Source organism: Miniopterus natalensis, chromosome 9, assembly GCF_054644295.1.
Source record: "Miniopterus natalensis isolate mMinNat1 chromosome 9, mMinNat1.hap1, whole genome shotgun sequence".
NCBI classification, from domain to species: Eukaryota; Metazoa; Chordata; class Mammalia; order Chiroptera; family Miniopteridae; genus Miniopterus; species Miniopterus natalensis.
Window position 1 is genome coordinate 65,345,322 of NC_142089.1, and position 19,709 is coordinate 65,365,030.

The following is a 19,709-nucleotide window of genomic DNA, read 5'->3' on the forward strand; positions in this document are numbered from 1 at the left end:
GGGCCTCCCCGAGCTGCGGGGCCCCGGCGGGCCGGCGGGCGGGGCGGCGAAGATGGCGGTGCGGCCGGGTCCCGGGCGGCCGCGAGGGGCCGCGGCGCTGCGCGCTCGGCAGGGCCCGCGCGGCTAGAGCGGCGCCTGGGCCCGCGCGCGGCGGCCTCCTCCCCGCCCGCCGCGCCCCGCCCCGCCCCGCGCCCGCCCCTCCCCGGGCCGCGGCCGTGCCCCGCGTCGCGCTCCCCCGGGATGGCCCGCGCGCCTCGGCGCTGCCTCACGGAGCTCTCGGCGGAGCGGCGGCGGCCGCGCTCGGGGGGCGCGCGGCGGCGGCGGCGGAGGCGGCGGCGGCGCGGCGCGTGAGGGGCCGCCTCGGGCCGAGCGGGCGCCGCCAACATGTCGGATACCAAGGTAAAAGTTGCCGTCCGGGTCCGGCCGATGAACCGACGAGGTGAGGAGCTTTCCGCTGGTTTCTCCCTGGGGTCTGGCCGAGGGAGGGGGCAACTTCGGAAACTGCGGGGCCGCGGGGCTGGGCGGCGAGCGCGCACCGGAGGCCCGGGAGCCGGGCGGAGGCGGCGCCCGCACCGGCCGCGCAGACCCGGGCGCCGGGTGTCCGGCTCGGCCGCCTCCCCGGAGAGCCCGCGCCGGCGGGATGCTCGACTTTGCAACGTTCGTGTTCCCTTTGCTTTCAGAACTGGAACTGAACACCAAGTGCGTGGTGGAGATGGAAGGGAACCAGACGGTCCTGCACCCTCCTCCTTCCAACACCAAACAGGGAGAAAGGTAACGCGGCGCGCAGAGGGCGGGAGGAGGACCCGACCCCGCGGTCACCAAGTTTGAACCAGGAAAATGGGAGTGTTCTTCCCTATTGTTAGGAGGATTGGCTTCAAGTTTGTCGCACGCTCCCGTCTGTAGCTGTTACAAGTCCAAGTTCCTCTCCTCCCGCTGCGCTCCACCCCCACCGCCCCCGTCTGGAGCGGCTTCGGGCCGGGCACCCTGGCCAGAGCTAGCACCAGTCAGCTTGTCCCCGGCAGGCCCAGGCCTCGAGGCACCCCGACGTAGAGGGGCCGGCTGGGTAGGACCCTAAAGATGATTAGTCTAATGGCCACATTTTACAGATAAGAAAACTGAGGCGGGAGTGGGCAAGTGACCGCCTCGTTGTTCTCGGGACCCAGTGCCCCAGGTTCTTTCCACCGCTGCACTTCATTGGACAGACTTGTGTAGGGACTTTGTGTGTAAAATGAGAGAGGACCCCACAATAAAGCAAAAACAGTCTTGTAAGATGCAGGCTGAGGCCTGGACCATTTAAAATCTATTTTGTTGTTGGTGGTGGGATAATGCCTGAATGTGATATGCGAAGTTTGATTTTAAAAGGAAACAAAAGTAGTGTCCAAGCTGTGTAGACACTGGGGGGATGTTTAAGAGGGGGCTGCATTTACTAGATGGCAACATATTTGCATTTGAAAAGTTGTAACTGTTGGATCCTTATTAATTCTGCTCTATTCCACCCAGCAGTATGGGAAAATGCCCTAAAATAATTAGAATATTTGGCATTTTTCTGGTAAGCCCCTGAGAAGAAAACGGTTGGAATTCAATCAGTATAGCAGTGCACTAGCTTGTAAAATATAGGAAAGAAAAAACGGGAGATTTGGCAAAATTAATTCCTCTGGGACATGAGTATGAGTCTGTGTTTCTAGAAGTCACCTGTTGAGTGATGTGCTACAATTTAGTGGTTTTTGCTCTTCAGAGATTTTCACTGGAGACTCTGAAGTAGGGTTTGTTACTTTATTGCTAAAGGAAGCAACTGCCTCCATTCTAAAGTCATGTGGTGTTACTGCACAGTTTTGCTAAATTTGGGGAAAGAAATTATCGGGATGTAAGATTGGTTTTTGTTGTTGCTGTTTTGTGGGTTTTTGTTTGTTTTTGCTTTTTGTACCAAGGCTAGCAATTTTTACTCAGTTTGCAAACATTTTGCTACCTACAGCAGATTGTTATGGTGATAGTAAATAGCTAAGTTATGTTTAAAATGTTGTGTTAAATACTTTTAAATAATGGATGTAACCTTGGGCAATATTTTTAGATACATTTTAAATGTTGTAATTTAGATACATGTATAGCAATGTAGTATATTTCATGGTTAGTAAGTAAACTCATTGAGTACATTAAAATATATGTAGGTTAAATTAGATCACCAACATGCCCCCCCCCTCCCCCCCCCCAGCTGGATATTTTTATATTGTTTCAGAAAAAATTTCTGGTGGGCCAGATTCTTCAAAGCAGTCTGGGAAACAGGTAGAATATTCTAACTCCTGTTATGTAGCTGCTGCTTCTCTTTTCCTTGCTGGTTTGGCACCTGTTCCTTGTCACTCTTGACCATAAGGAATGCTACTGTTAGCTACTATTTAATGAAATGAAGTTTTGTCATTTGAGGGGAGAAACATTTATTTGTGGAATTTGGGTAGAAATTACAACTGTAGACAGTAGATTAGAAATGCTAAATTATCATTTGATCATTTTTAGGGCATCAGTGGCACTGCCATTACTAATCAGGATCTTTTAAGTAAAAATTTGTAGGATGCTTTTGGGATTTATCCATCTGCTTACTTATTGGAATAGCCCCTTCTCTGAAGCTACAAGAATAGCATTGAAATACGGGTGTTCTCTTGTTCTGTCCTTCTGACAGATCTGATTCTTTTAGTGGTAGATAGGCCCTTTCTATGGGGCTCTGCCTGGGTACCAGTCATTTAGTTTACAGTCCAGCTGAGAGGGGTCAGTACAACAATGTTGCTTGTAGGTTAGGATTACTGTATTGCAAGGATGGAGACACCAAATGCGTTTTGATTTTCATTATGCAGCTTGGTTTCATGTTTCTCCACCAGGTTTTCCTTTAAAGCAACAGTGCATTTAAAAATAGAAACAGTTCCTCCCTTGGGCTTTGAGTTGATTAATTGTGACAGTGCTTCATGTTATGTTTACAATTTATTTCTATGATTTGTTTTGGGATAGAGCTCAGGGAAAGGCAAGAATATAATTTTTCTTGCCTAGAAATCCAAGATTTGAAGTGTAAGAAGTCCTTCAATTAATATTGGCACACCTGTATCAAATTGAGAAGTACCATTTTCCTGAAAATTGTAAGAAATTATTAATGTATTAACCATGAATAGAAATTTTAAGTTACTGGGTGAAAGTTTTCAGTCCTACCAGTAAAACAAGTGAGAGTACATTGATTTCCAGGAAAAGAAACAGACAGGCTTAGCTTTCATAATTTTCCCCCTTTATGGAATCAAAGCCAAGACTACATGGTGAGGACTGAAAGGTCACAGGGCTTCTGAAGTTAAAGATATTTATTTTGGTCCTGATATTCTAAGATTATAATATACTACAAAGGTCCAGTAGATGTATATATACCTCTACTGTTTTTGAAATATTAAGACATATGCATTTGTTTCTCAAAATACAGTTGTATTACTATGCAGGAGATATTTATGAGGTTCACCTCATACAGGCATCGTACTTGGCACAGGAGATCCAAAGATAACTACAGGCCCACTAACTATGGGCCTATGTCAGAGGATCTCACCTCTGAGAGACGTGGGAAAAGGGAGGGAAAATCATTAAAATGCAATGTGGTAGATTACGTAGACTATACTTTTGCCATTGCATGTACCGTATTATTTGGAAATTACCCATTTCCTCTTCTGTCTCCTCTTCGAGGCTGTGAGCTCCCATTAGGCAAGTATCTTGTCCTGTTTACCTTTGTGTCCCATGCTCCGGAGCAGCGCCTGGCTTGAAGCAGGCGCTCAGCAAATGTCTGTACCGCCTACATTCCCAGTATGATGGAGCGCTGAGGAGGGGCTGTGGAAGTGACCCTGGGTTGTGGCATCCTGCAGAGACAGGCGGCATTTATGTGTGCTGGCCGTGTGGGTGCTAATAGTGTTGGTTCAGTTTTGCAAGAACAGGAGAAAGTCTTTGTCAAAGAAAGCGAAAGCATTCCTGCCAGAAATTACTTCTGGGTGATTGTGCATGCACATGGATACACACACACACACTGTGGAATAGTATGAGGAAGCAAGGTAGTTCAGGAGGGGGAAACAGAATGAGAACCGTTAACTTGCCAAAATGGGTAATAGTTAAAATATCAAAGTAGGAAGAGATATATGGTGAAAAGTCTTCCTTTCACCACTTGCACTTGTTCTCGTCCCATCCCCTCACCCGTCAGAAAAAGATAACCACAGTCATTTATTTCTCAAGCTTATTTTCAGACACACACACACACACAAGCACACTTATATATTGCTTATGTGTATTTTAACAAATATCTTTTCTATCTTTAAATATCAGTATATTAAGACTCATTCTGTTTTATATCCAGAATGGATGGTAATGGTGGTTTTAAAAACACAGATGGGTGGCTTATGAACCTGATCTTTATAACTTTTGGGAAGTGAAATTTTACCATGAAGTGGGTATAAATGGAACTTACTTTCCACAGAAGTTTTTGTTCTTGGTTATTTTATGTAAGTAAACGGTAGGGTAAGCATCCAAAGCAGTAGATATAGAACCTGGCTAAGTTAAAAGAAAAATTGGGCTAAATTTGGGCTTTTAGTAAAAGAGCATCAGAGTTTTAACTTCTTGCCCGTATTTTCCATCCTGCAAGGTGTGCGGCACCCCTTGTAAAGTGTATGAGGGAGGGCCAGTGGAAGAAAGCTACTGATATATATTTATCAACTGCATATATATTTTTTTAGTTTGTGCATTATATGTTGTAAGTTTTTATTTCCAAACTGGCTTCCTCTGCCACTCCAAAAATGCTTCCAGGATGGGTCCTTCTGCTCAGGTGTCTCTTTAGACCAGAGATTTAAATATTAGTGAAAGTCATATAAAATTTAAAATATCACCCTAAAAAGCATAATATTCCATATTGTAAAATTATTTAGGTGGCTTTGAATTCTGTTCTGTTTTCTGTGTTGTTACTTGTCTCTCTGGCTCAAATATTACGGAGCTGATTGTAAGAAAGCAGATAGTGGTTAGGTTTCACAAACGTAGGAGTGAACACTGTTCATGCATGATGGTGGTGGTATTTTAAAGAGCATTATAATGGAGTATTTTCATTAGCTGTCAACGTTTTCCATTTCTTTGTTTTAAAATAAAGGTAGATTGAAATCTCGTTTAAAAAACAAGACTAAAAGTGATTATAATACAGTGTAGATTAATGATTTTAAAGTTAATTTGTTCATAGTCCACAGTTAAAAATACATTTTACGTTATGAACAGTGAGTGTGTGTATGTGTATGAAAGTTCATGAAAAAATTTGCAGAGTGCAATGCCTTATTTTCCATCCCCTCCTGTTCTAATTCATTTTAGGAATGATGGTTGTGACTTACTGAATTAATTTCACCATCCACTAATAGGCTTCCGATTTATAATTTGAGCCCAGCCGGGCGTGGCTCAGCGGTTGAGCATCGACCTAGGATCCAGGAGATCAGAGTTCGATTCCCGGTCAGGGCACATGCCCGGGTTGCCAGCTGCAGCCAATCAGTGACTCTCTCATCATTGATGTTTCTATCTCTCCTCTCCCTCTCCCTTCCTCTCTCTGAAATCAATGAAGATATATTTTTTTAAAAATTTATAATTTGAAAAATGCAAGTTTAGTGGGTAAGAGGTTGCATCCTACGTATATGTATGTGTATATGTATGTATGTGTGTATATATACAGGGTGGGGCAAAGTAGCTTTACAGCTGTGAGTACACAAAACACAGAGTTTATTCTTGTATTATTATTTATTAATTATTGTATTATTTTCCACACAACCAACTGTAAACCTACTCTCCCCCCCACCATTTGTTTATGTTTAATTTTTCAATCCTCACGTGAGGATAGGGTGGTTGTTTTTTTTAAATTGACTTGAAAGAGAGAGGAATGGGAGGGAAGGGGGGAGAGAGCGAGAGAGCGAGAGACATCCATCGTCTGCCTCCCATATGCTCCCTGACTGGGGACTGAACCCACAACCTGGGGCTGTGCCCTGACCAGGAATCAAACCTCGGCCCTTTTTTTGGTGTCCAGGTTGCTGCTCATCCAACAGGCACAGTGGCCAGGACCCCACCCTGTATAATTAAGTCAGTGTACATAGTTGAAAGTGTAAAGTAGTTCTGTAATTTATAAAGGCTATGATAAAAAAATGATAATTCTCCTCTTCATATCTTTCCCTAGAGGGAACCACATAGAGCAGTTTTGGCTCATTTTTTTGGAATTTCCCTCCCTATTTCTGAGTAACCTGCGGGTAGCGCTAGTTTTTTATTTTCTCTCGTTGTCCCCTTTCTGGGTCCTGTCCCCAGCCCACCCCAAATTCTTTCCACTCCCCATTTTCTCAATATATTTCTATAGTAATTTTGGTTATATCAATACTTAGTGTTTACATTGTTTATATGACCAAATAGAACACTGTTGATAGTTGAACCACGTATTCTTCTATGATCTCTTTTCCTGTCGCACAGAACTTTCTGTGTTCCCTGGAGTTAACAGTTATTTCTGTTTTTTCCTTTAATTGGCTGCTTTTCCTATGTACTTACCCTTAACTCAGCACTTACATTATCTGCCGCTTGCCTAAGTCTCATTTCAAGACCTTCGGACATACCCAGTGTTCTCTTGATCTCACCTTCGTAGGGACAGTTCTCCGCGACCCTCCCGACAGGCTCCCTGTGGACCCGCAGCCCCCGCCTGGTTTGGCCAAGGTCATCCTGAGGGCGCCCTTCACCCGTCTTCTCTGTGGAGCGTCATGTTTTTCTCTTTCCCCCCCTTTCCTGGCTGACCGCCTCAGTTTTATAGAGCACATCCTTTAGTGCTTTCCTGAGAAAGGCTGCTTGGGAGGTAAAGTTTTTTGGAAACCATGAACATACCTTTGTTCTGCCCACCCCACCTCATTAATAGTTTGGATGGGTATGAAATTAAAGATGTGGTTTGCCCTGATGTCTTTTATCTTCTGGTGTTTCTGTTGTTAAGTCCAAAGCTATTTGGATTTCTAGTCCTTAGTATGTAACCTAGATTTTCCCTCTCTGAATCTTGTGGAATATTCTTTACTCCCCCCCTCGCCCCTTTTTTTTGGAGAAATCACAATAGTGGGCCTTTTTGTCCTGGAAAATCATGTCCTTCCGTTCTAAAAAAAAAGAAAAAGAAAAAAATTCTTAAACTGATTCATTAACAAATTCTTTGTTTTATTCATTTTGTTTGTTTTTTCCCCCCTGGAACACTTTGGACATGGAGTTAGTTTCCTGAACTGGTCATCTAATTACTTTTTATTTTTCCTTTCTACTTTTCATCTCTTGTTTTTTTTTGGTTCTACCTCCTGGGAAATTCCCTGCGCTTTATCTTTCTGTGACCATGTTTTTAATTTTCAAGGGCCCTTTTTTTGGTCCTTGAGTTTTTAAATATCATACCTATCCTTGTGTCTTGGTTGTGGCGTTTTTGCCCGCTTTGAGGACAGAAATGATAGATTCCTCCGTGTAGCCTGCTCCCCAACCCCATAACGCATGGCTTTGTTTGTGTCGGTCTCTGTCTTCAATGTTAAGAACTACCGCAGCTATATCCAGTTAGACTCTGGTGTTTCTCCGGGGTAAAGACTATATATATTTATTTTTGTATTCTCCTGGATTCAAAATGCCCAGCACACAGAAAACATTTTGTATATGCTCTTTGCTAATAAAAAAAATTATTACTATTAGAAGCCTCTATCAAATTCCCTTTTTATTTAACTTCCAACAATAGAAATAAAAACAATGATTCCCTTAACAGCATATGTAAATACGAGGATTGAAGGTGGTAGCTGCCCCAAACGGCCCTCAATTACCCACATTTATGAAGATAATTACTTGTAGTCAGTACAGAAAGTTGGAAAATTTTGAAAAAATCCTTTTTTTGTATCACTATTGCAAACATTTTGGTTCATAAATTTTTAATTTAAAAATGTGTATACATGTTGGTCTGGGAAAGTTTTTCAAAATGATATCAAACCGGCTAGTTTATTATCTTACCACTTAATTTGGCCTCTTCTGGCAAAAACTAGTTAGAAGTAAGTGTATAACATGGATTGTTTCCAGTTTTCAACAAAGTTGCACATGCCATACATTCATAGTTTTAAGAAATTTACAGGAACAAGTGTCTCCCAATTAGTAGGCTTTTTGAAGACATCAGGATTTCTCAGACTTATTCAACCAGTTACCTTTTCTTAAATCTTCCCAGGAGCTAGAGCAGAGAAGGTGTTAATGCATTTAGAATTTAAATGAGTTTGGAGAGCATTACCTAGGGGACACCAAGACCTACAGAAATACTCGGAAAGATGATTTTGTATCTTGACAATGTAAGAAATTAAGTTTACTAACAACAGAGCAGTCAGTAAAGGAAGTAATGCTAAAATTTATATGAAAACATATTAAAACAATCAAGAGTTTATTGAGGTGGGATCTTCTTTTCAAAGAAGATCACTCTACAAAGTGACTCTGGGAATTTAGACTTGCAAATATCAGAAGAAAATGTGAGAAACACATAGTTGTTGGGTTTATTTGGTATTTTACTACCCAAACTGTGCGGCAACTAAACACACACAGGGGAGTAAAAAAAGTCAAGTTTTTACATCTCTAAAATTTTATTTGTAAAAATGCGTAATTCTTATATTTGATTGTAGGATCTAAGTTTAAAAAAGAAGAGAGGAGACATTTTTGTGGACTTTAAGTATTAGAAGGACACCCAGTCTGAGCCTCTTCATTTGCTTGAATCCATCCTTTATTTCATGTTACTATGAGGTGGACAATTCACTGAATCATTGATAAAGTAGTAGAACTATTTTACCCAAATGTTCTTGGAATGGACTTTTCACATCAAAACACAATTGTATTTTTTTAGTTGCTTCCTTAGATACCCTAATATATTTTTGCCCAGGTAACTATGAGAATCATGGCAGAAATAAAGGGAGGGGAGGGCATCATTGTTCAGTTAAGCTTAACAAATTAGTTATTTTTAGTTTTCCTCTGCCTTCATTTTGTCTTTGTCCATATAATACAAATATTTGCAGTTAAATTTTGTTTTGCTTTTCTCCCATTTATATTTTGTCATGCAACATAGTTTTCATAATTATACAGGGATGGACAAATGCAGGTTTAAAGTTGTTCATATGGAAAATAATACAATAATTAATAAACAATAATATAAGAATAAACCCTGTTTTGTGTATTTACAACTGTAAATCTACTTTGCCCACCTCTGTAATTTTAATAATTGAACAGTCTGTTGAGGTTTATAATTTTTAACCATTTCTATATTTTTGGACCATAAGGTTATTTCTCTTAATGATCGTAAATAACTGAGAGCATCCTTATGAAACTTTTAAATAATCCTTTGCTAATTGAAAGGCATTTCTTCTCAAACAAACTTGCTAATATAAAAATATATCTTTGAAATTTTATGACAACGTAAACTATTCTCTTTCATTATAATGGAGTTAAAAGTTAATAATCTTCAGATATAAATATGAGATAGGTCTTGAAAAAAATTATTTTGTATGGGCAGTAATAAGAGCAGTGGTTTTCTCACTTGAGGGTGCATAGAACCATCTGGAGAGCCCCACCCCAAAAGGTTCTACCCATCAGGTCTGGTGTGTGGCTTGAGAATTTGCATTTCTAACAAATTCCCATGTGATGCAGTTAGCTCAGGACCAAGCTTTGAGCACCACTGGTCCAATAGAATTTTCTGTGATGATGGGAATGTTCTGTGTATCTGCTGTTCAGTATGGTAAGCACTAACCATGTGGCTAGTGCAATCAAAAAACTGAGCTTTAAATTTAATTTTTATTAACTAAAATGGCAACATATGGCAGGTGGCTAGTGTATTGGACAGCATAGGCCTAGAGATGGTTCTCCACCATGGTTGTGCATTAGGTTTACCTGGGCCGCTCTGAAAAATAGACATATGCCTGGGTCCCACCCCGAGAGATTCTGGCTTAATTGGGCTGCAGTGCAACTTGGACATTGGGATTTTTAAGTACTTCCTAGGTGTCCCGGTTACTATTGTTGCTTAACAAATCACCCCAAACCTTAGTGGTCTAAAACAACCTCTTATGCCCATAGATTCTGTGGGTCAGGAATTTGGACAGAGCAAAGTAGATATGATGTATTTCTTCTCCGCAATGTCTGGGGCCTCACCTGTGAAGACTAGAAGTCTGGGGGTGTAGTCACCTGAAGGCTTGACCAGGTTGAATGATTCTCATGTGTAGCCAAGGTTGAAACCTACAGGTCTGGTGTAATTAACCAGGTTTTAAAGCCCACTTTCACACATTGCTTGGTTTATTTTACCATTTTGATTGTGATCATGCATGCTAATCCTCAGAACCATTAACTTTCTCAAAATGAATATCTGAAAGCCTCATAAAATCAGCCTAAATATTTACCTTATTAAAAACAATTTATGGAACTTTAACAGGGTCTTCCTGTGCCGAGGGTGAGTATTATTGTGAAAGTAAAGCCTCAGAAATAAATTCTCTCCCATTTTTAGAAAAAGCCTTCTACGTCCTAGCCAGGTGTATTTAATCGTAATCCTCTGTTTGTTTGTTTGTACTTGAATTTCAGTAGAAGGGAAGGAATCACCTAAATAGGCAGGGTTCTTACCTATCCCTTCACCTGGTACTGACTTTTTGGGAAGCACACGGTCTTCAGCTTTCCAGTGGCCTGTGGACTGCAGTCCCCTGCGTTAGCCCTTTGACTGTGTGGTGATACCAACCTCAGCTCCCGCACCCCATCCGTGCAGATGATCAGCATGGCACGATAAGCTGGGTGGAAGAATGGGTGCCTCCTGGTTCTGCCCCTAACTTGGTCTGTATCCTCAAGCCAGGATAGTCTTTTCCCATCTGTTTCTATACCTGTAAAATTGAGGGCTAGATGAGATTATCTCCTTTTTTAAGCTCTAAAGTTTAAAGTTGAGTCAAATAGAGTAAGTAGGTAAAATTTATAGGGGCTGAAAGGGGTTGCCTTGTAATTTACTTCGTGTCAGAGTGTTAGGAACACTGGGGAGGACAGGGTCACTGTTCTCGGCAGGCTCGGTTTGCCTGCAGTAGCTGCTGAGAGAATTGAAGGTGTCGAGTGAAATAAGACAGCCACCAGCTCCAGATACCCGAGGTTGTTATCAGCTGGCTGCGGAGCCCGGGTCCTTTACAGGCGTTCTACATGCCTCCTTCCTTCTCCGGGACAGCAGCATGTGGTTGCAGGGCGTTGTGAATCCTCGGATTTGGACTTTCCAATTAGTTTTCATCTTGTACAGTTGTGTTCTTTCAGGGCCCAGTGATTTTTAAGCTGATCTTGCAGGCATACAGCTGTTTTATGCAATAAGTATGTATGTATGGGGGTGGAGAAATGACATTTCCAGAGCTGTTAGCTTAAAGCTTCCTTGGGCAGCTTGTTTTGTTTCGGAGGTATCTGTTACGACTCTACCAAACTATGGTTAATCCCCAGTATTTCAGATCTTTGGTGGTGGGACGAACTCGTGTGTGTGTGTGTGTGTGTGTGTGTGTCTGTGTGTCTGTGTGTGTGTGTGTGTCCCTCTGGTTTGTGCCTCTTGCCCTTTCTTTGGAAAGCAGAGTGGAGCTGTGGGTTATGTGGGGTCCTTCAGCGTCTGGCCTGTAGAAGTGATGAGCTTTGCTGCTGTCAGAAGAGACATGAGGACAGCCTCTGTTTGCAGTTCCCTTGAGGGAAGAAGTTTGGAGCCTTGTGTGTTTTTTTTAAGACAGGGAACAGGAAGGAAGCCTTTGAGTTAAGGGAAGCTTTTCCCTTTGCTGTTGACTCTGTGTTGTCTTGAGGAGACACTCCCTAGATTGTTAAACCCACCATGAATGACCACAAATATCCATGTATCTCCAGCTGGGAGCCCCAGAGGAAAATCAGCAAAGGGCAAACAGTGGTGAGCTGAACGGGGTAGATTTATCCCAAATTTTGGAAAGGCCAGATCCAGTAAACTCACATGTAGTTTGTCGATCAGATTAACAAGCCTTTAAATATACTTACATTCTGTGGTTTAATAAAACAAGCCCTCAGAATTGACCCTTAGTGTGCACACATATCTGTTTTCCAGGCTAAGCAAGAATGTGTGAAGGTTCACGGCCGAACTTGCAGTTGTAATTGCCCTTTTTAGAATTGGATAACAAACTGTTAGGGTGTTTTGTTTTGTTTTCTACCCTTAACTACTTCTATTTATATAGTTAATTAAAGCTTAGTATTCACCATGCAAATTGTAACGGGTGGTTACATTGTATTGAGAAAGATCCTTAAAATTACTTGTTTTTCTTGGGTAGTGTTTAAAGTAGGGAGGAGTGTGGTACGGAAAGCTTATCAAGATAATGGTGTTAAATTTGAGTAGCCTTATCCAGTTTTAAACATCTGCTTTTTTGATCTAGAGTTACAGTACAAATAGGTAACATTAGCATGGTAATGTCACTAAGTTTTTTTGGAGCCTTGAAGTATTGCTGGCTTTGATAGTTAGAATTGTATTCCTCTCTTGAGGATGACAGCTTAGCCTGCATTTTTATGGTGAATTATTCAGTGGAAATAATTTTCCAAAATTGCTGGTCTACTGTACTCCGGAGAGACTTTAAAAAAAAAGTTCTCTAGGCAGGTTATTAACTAGTTTTTTCCAAGGGTGACTTCTTGGTATCCTTGCCCATTGACTGGTTCCTAGAGTTGAGAACCAAAATTTTTTTTAAAAGTAGAAATAAAAATTTGGATAAATGAAGTTTCGAACTCCTTGTAAATGTGCTGAGAAGCATGCTACAACAAAACCACCGCTATGTCTTGATAGTATATTTAATAAAATAAAGGATTCTCAACAAAGAATAGAAGGAAGGACATAATTAGAATTTAAACAGTGAGTACATTTAGTTTTGTAAAAAAAAAAAAAAAAAACTCACCACACTGTTAATTTTCTCCTTTCCTGGGAACTAATGAAAACACAACTACAGGTGACTCCTGGACTGTGACATACAGTTGGATGTCCCTGGTGCCCGTGGTGTCTAATGAGACATTAACTATTAGAGTTTCTGAGCTTCTTGAACTCCTTTGGTCCTTAAGGCCAAAGCACATGCTGTAAATTGTTAAAGGATTTTTTTAATTTGTGTGTGTAATTGAATTTGTTAAATGGCGGGTACATCTTTGTTTTTTGCAGGAACCTCGCCAATCTTTTAAACAGCCTAAACAAAGTTTAAATTTTCAAAATTATTGTGAATCACCTTGTAGCTGAGCTAGAGCTTTTGCTCTCAATGAAGGAAAATCTTTTATTTGCCTTTTGTAGTGTTTCTGTCACCATCAGTTGGATGTGAATAACTAGTTTTGTAAAACACTATCATTGTGACAGGATGGCGAGGTAGCCAAGAGCCACTAAGTGGACTTTGGAGGCAGAACTGCTCTTGTTTGAAATTGTGCAACTTGTTAACTGGAATGTTGGGCAAGTCCCTTAACACTTGTGTGTTGGTTTCCTATCTGTAAAGTGGGGATAATAAAAGTACAGACCTCACGGGGTTCAGGTTAGCACAGTACCTGGATAGTATAGCATACACTAAGCATGGACATTATTTTTATTACCTTAGAACATTTAAAGCTCATTTACCTGGGCCTTTTTTTTTTTTTTTTTTAATGCCTAAAAAAAATAGAAGGAAGTCTCAAAAATTCTTACTTTTAAGTGTTGAGAATTTTCTGATTACTTGTGATTTAAATGTGGACACTTTAAGTCTACCTTTATAATGTCAAATCACGTACCTCGCCGTCTCGGCTGACAGAACACAGGAGCACAGCTTTGCTAAGTGAGTTGGATGCGATGGATTTTGTCGAGAAGGAAATTCCTTCTGTAACAGGTGTTCACCAGTTTCTGGTCACTTTAACAGTCATTCCTTTAGGGGAAGAATTTTTGTCAAGAAATTGTATATGGAATGCCTGTAAGGAGTAAATGTTCTTGTCAAAACTTTGCTATGTTTCTAAAAGTGTGTGTGCAAAGCATGGGGGCTGGTGATGGGAGGGTGCAGCAGAGCTGCGGAATAATATACGAAGGGGGAAACCTCAGTGCAAATAGCCTGCCTGGAATTTCACACATTGTCTAACTGGCTAACATGAGGGCCTGTTTATGGGTGGAAGGGATGGGGCTCTAGCTCCAGTTCTGGAACTTCAACTCTGTGTTCTAGTTATTGGGTGCTGGTCTCCTTCGTTACCTTAGACATAGTGCATTCTCAGTAAGTGTTTGTTTTTAATTATATATCTAATAATTGGACATATGGTTATGAGGCTTTAGTTAGTATAGGGATTCATAAATGGACAGTACTATCTAGTCATAAACTGACTTCTGAGACAGTGACTGCCTGAAGCTGCTGAAACATTATGTTCAGTAATATTGGGTTTCTGTGCTGCTTTTTTTCTTCCTGAGGCAACTGACTTTATTATCCCAGACCCCAGGCTGGTGACCCTTGTTCTGTTTACTATCCTGGACTCAGGGCTTCGCCATTAAAAATTCAAAATAGAGCAATGTTTTTACTTGCGTATTTGGTTCTCTGGCATCCTCTCCTTAAGTGAATGTATTTTATCCCCGAACTCTCTTTTATTTACTTATTTAGTTCTGGTAATCTTTTGGTTTTAGGCATTTTTTTCCTGTCACACTAAGGTTTGAAAAATATATTTAGGCTATTTCATAGAAACATTCTAGTTTCCTTTGAATTTACTATTTATGTTCTTAAAGGTTTTCTTTGTGTGTGCTTTTTCCCCCAAAAAATATATCATGCAAACTTACATGCTATTTTTTATACATAAAAGAGATGTATGCCCTTTCAGAAATTTTGATCCGTTTATCCATTTTGTGTGTGTGTGCAGAAAACTAAAGAGGAAGATAAAACGTTTTGATGTGCTAAATACTTTGTATATTTGCATGAACGAACATGAAGTGTATGCTGTGCTTTTCTCTCTGCACATGAAACACGTCTGCCAACATTCATGGCCTGCGGCCTCGTAAGTGGGAAAGTGCAGGTGTGCGTTTCTCCTGTTTGCCTCTTACCGCTCTCAGCTCTGCTCTCAGAGTTTGTCACTTTGCCCCTTGTTCCAGCCCTGGAAACAGTGAACAGGATGGGCCCGTGGGGAGGTGGAGGAATTACGGGGAGGGAATAGGCCTGGGCCCTGAGCATGGCCCAGACTGTCTTGACTTTCCAGCCCTCCCCAGACCAACCTTGGCGTCTGCTGTAGGCCTAGACCAGGTGGAAGGTTGGCGAATGTTTTAAAGCAGGGGTGGGGAACCTGTTGTCTGCCAAGGGGCATTTGAATATTTATAACATCATTTGCAGGCCATACAAAATTATCAGCTTAAAAATTAGCCTGCTGTATTTGGTCAAACATTTAATTAACGCACCCTTAATGGGTTGGCTGGAACTGCTTCTTTTTGGTGAGGCCTTGGCAGGGCCAGACCAAATGATTTTGTGATTAGGCAGCTGTTGTTCAATGTGTCTCAGATCCTGTCGCAAAGTGTCATTCCAGGTATGACACTGAGTGCAGGGGAACGTTTTTATTTCAGGATTCTGAGAGAGGGATCTAATGATGACTTGAAAGTAACTAGATTTCAGATCAGTTCTATGCTCACAGCAATTGCCTGCTTCAGTCACCAGGTGTTTGTTTTTTTAAATGAATTTTAATGCAGTCTTTAACTTAAATGTCTGGATCCTGGCTAGCCCTGGCTGTGGGTATTAGTGACAAGGAACTTCTCCCTAAGCCTCTGATTTAGTGAATTCTTTCTAGGGGTGTCAGTGGTAAGCTCCAGTTAGAGTGCTGAGCAGAAACAGGCTATAGCCGTTTAAAAGCCGTGAATCCTCTCTCTGTATTCTGGCACCTTCCTCCATTCCTGTAGCCAGAACCTGTTGCCCTGAATAAAGACTCACATAAGTGCTGCAGGAGGCCAGCTCATTCACATGTGTGCCTAAAATGGGCTGCTGTGAAAATATAAGCAGATTGGTTCTTTTTTATTATTATTATTAGTTATACATTTTATCTATTTTATGTTATAAAAGAGCTAAGAGAACTTTCACTATATATAGAATTTTAAAGGTAGGTGGCTCATCAAAATTAATCATTTTTTAAACATTTTTAGTTAACTTATTGGGGTGATACTGGTTAATAAAATGATGGAGGTTTCAGGTGTACAGTTCTACAATACATCATCTGTGTATTGTACTGTGTGTTCACCACCCCGCAGATTGGTTCTTGAACTGCTTCAGAGTTGGACACGTAGGAGTTATGTGGTATTTGGGGAGAGGACTGAAAACTCTTGTTCGAATTTGAACATGTGGAAACTTAAACCAAAGCTACCTCTTTCAAAAGAATCTCCTCCGCTACTTCACCAAGCCCTTGGAGAGAAGGAGGCGGTCTTGGAAGAATTTTGTTTCTTGCAGTGTTTGCAGTGCAAGATGCCTGCCCGCCAGAGCCTCGTGGTCCTGGGCACGAGGGCCCCTGCCTCGCTGCTCTCCCATAGGCGCTCTGTGTCTTCAGGATGTCCCACGTTGCCCTTTGGCAAGTGAGGCGGAGTTGAGAGAAACTGTAGTTTAGGAGCTGATGTGCCTTTGGGGGCCTATAAATTGGGGGAAAGTAATAATGCTTACTACTTCCAGTTTTCCGAAAAGCTGTTTCTCGTGAAAGCTCTTTAGTTGCTTGTGGCTTCTCACTTGCATAATATGGCCCTTTAATAAAGACTTCTCATGTCATAGCAGGCTGTTCCGTCAGCGCACAGCCACATGGCACTAGAGCCGTGACTGTAAATGTCCCTGTGTGACCATTGTTAGCAGGGCTGAAGCCCTGGCCAGTGTCTGGTGCCGCCTGCCCTGGGCGCTGTTCCATGGAGGCCAGTGCTCGAGTGGAAACTCCTAACATCTCGCGGGGCTCCGTGCTGCCTTGCACCAGCTCAGTGAATGATCTTTAGAGTACGTCATCTTCAGAACTTAAAGCACTTGTTTCTCATTTTGACCAGACTGCAGCCTCAATAGTGGACTGGACTTTTGGCAAGGAGCTTGACATTTTATTTAACAAACTGTCCAATCTTCTTTGCTTCCACTGGCAGTCGAGGAGATAGAGCACCTATAGGAATCATGTGCACCCTTTGTCCGAGCACACCTCCCATGTGCCACCTCCACGTGTCAGCTGATCCCCTCGGGAGGGCAGGCACAGCTGGGCAGCCGTGCTCTGAAGGGGCTGCCCAGAGGATTCTGGTCACAGGCCTCTGCAACCTCGGGTCTGCGAAGAGATGTTCCAGGCGTCTGGTCCTTCACGAGTTGCTAGAGTGTTCCGGGTTAGAGGCACAGCTGACTGTGAACGTTTTGTTAGTGGGTGCATGCACGCTTGCATGCTTGCTTGCTCATTTGCTTATTTAGCTTATTTGCAAGCAGAATGATACTCATAAAGTGCCCTGGCATTTAGTCACTGACGGTTCATTATAGCTCTTTGAGTTTAGTCATTGAGTAATGAGTAAGTGTTTCCAAATATTTGAGGGGAGGATCATGACCAACTCCATGTCCCTGAAGAATCTGTGCAAATGGCTTATCACCATTTCTAGACTATAAACTTGAGAGCAGAGCCCCTGTCTTCTTTATCTTATTCCTTCCACACCTATTTCCCTCAGCAGCTGGTGCATGCCTGTACATAGTAGGTGCCCTCAGATGTTTACAATCACAGTGAGAGGTGAGGATGTGCATTTTATACGAAGAGCTGTGCCTTGGGACATGAGTCTGGGGGGGGGGGGAGCATCATTACTTATCCTCAGGCTGTATTGTTCACACTACGTGTGGTTCTACCGCTTCTAGACTGGGCCCTGTGAGACCCTTAATTTCTGCTTTAGATTATTACATAATGACAGGCTGGGCACTGTGGTGTGGCTCTTTTCGATCAGTCAGTCACAATGTAGCTCTGGCCCCGTCCAGCTTTGACTCCCACTGCCTGGGGCCGACATGCAGAGGACACCTCTGTTAGCTCTGCTTAAGATAAGCAGAGGTCCATCCAGTGGAGGGCTCACCAAGGCTTTTTGCAGAGTTGACATTTTTCATGTTTGCTACACAACCTACGCAGCAGCCTCAGCAGCAAGTTCTATACAAGTCACTAGTGGAAGAGAAAGAATCCTGTCGTAGGCAAAGTCGCGACCTTGGGTGTGTTTCACTTCCTATAGTGCCAGAGCTGGTGTCTGCCCTGGGGGGGGGTGTGTGTTCCCAGAGTGGGGTGCACCTACACCAGCCTGATGGGTTGGCATTGATGCGAGTCAGCTTATGGGAAGTTTTTCCTCCGTTTGTCATGGACAGAGAGGGTGGAGGGACAGAGTTGGGAGAAAGGGAAGATGTTGGAGTGTGGTGCTTGTTAACCTGGGACAGCTCCCCGGGTGGCCCGGCCTGCAGGCCTGCTTGCTCTGTTTTCTCCTGGTGGGTAAGGGCACCTCGCATTCTCTGGTTCCTAAATGACAGGTTGATGCTGTATCTTCTGCTTGCCTTCGTGGTAGGTGTCAAATGTAACTGAAACACAGAGGTCAAATGATGCCCTTGAGTATGCCAGTCTCCCAGGGGTGCTAAGGGTGGTGGGAAATCCATAGCATGCTGTCCAGGAATGCACGCTGGAATGGAAGTCACGTGAGAATGGCATTCTACAGGGATAGCTTTGAGTCTCTTTTTATTTATATTTTTAAGTAAGCCATTGCAGACTTTAGCAAGTCTCTATTATGACTATACAAACTTTATTAAATAAGCCATTACCGATTTTATTTAATAAGCTCCTTATTAACAAGTTACTTTTGATACAGTTCCCCAAGATTACCAAACTTTAAGGACTCATAGTACCATGGCTCAGCCTTGCTGGTTCAGAAATCAGAGCAGGAAGGCAGAAGACTCAGTGGCTAAGAGCAAGAGAAAACGCACGCCGCAGGTCTTACCTGCGGGGAGTGAAAGATGGGCCGCAGCTTATACAAAGTTATTGCTAACAGTCTGTCTGCTGGAGTTTGTCATGACTCTGGAGATGACCAGCATCTTGGCTCCGGGAACCTACAGCCCTTCCAGAGAGGCTTTGGGTAATTTTCTCTGCCCTGGACAAGTTTAGTTTTCCAGTCCTTGAGCAGTTGAGTGTAAGGGGGCTCTTGCTATCTTTCTTCACAGAACTTTAAAAATGATAAAATAACAAGCAAAACTGTTCTGCTTGTATTACTGTTTTAATCCAAGGATCTCTGTGACTGACTTCTTAGGAACTCGCAGCGAACTTTTCCATGGCTCAAGGTCTCTTCGTGCAGGTGAAGTGAGAGGCCTGTATCCTTCCTTCTCTTTTTGAAACCTCCAATGACTTTTTAATGTACATTTATTCCTAATTATATAAGTGATCCCTATTCACTGTTAAACAACTTGGAAAATGTAGGATGTTAGACATCAGTTAAAATTTCTTCATAATCTCCTAACATTTTGATGCATTTCCCCTTTTCTGTGCATATTTTGTACTGCCGAGATGAAGAACTTATTTCTCGAGGCTGGGAAAACACCTCAGTTGCATACTGCCTCTAGGCTGTAACACTATCTAAAAATTTAGAATCCTAAGTCCAAGTCAGAATTCTATCTTTAACCCTTTGCGGTCGTATTAAATTTGGACATGAGTGTCGTACTGGTCGGAATTAAGAGCTTTCAGAGAAATTATGAACGGATACATGAATGAAT

General features: G+C 42.3%; 1 protein-coding gene across 2 annotated transcripts in view; it reads left to right on the forward strand.

Moving 5' to 3' along the window:
• Positions 1-339: 339 nt before the first annotated feature.
• KIF13A (kinesin family member 13A) overlaps positions 340-19,709 on the forward strand; it is a 180,121-nt gene continuing 160,751 nt past the window's right edge. For both annotated transcript variants that reach the window (XM_087820628.1, XM_087820627.1), the window contains exons 1-2: positions 340-439; positions 681-771. In XM_087820628.1, coding sequence (XP_087676754.1) covers positions 385-439; positions 681-771 — 146 coding nt within the window. In that variant the 5' untranslated portion in view covers positions 340-384. The remainder of the gene's footprint in view (positions 440-680; positions 772-19,709) is intronic.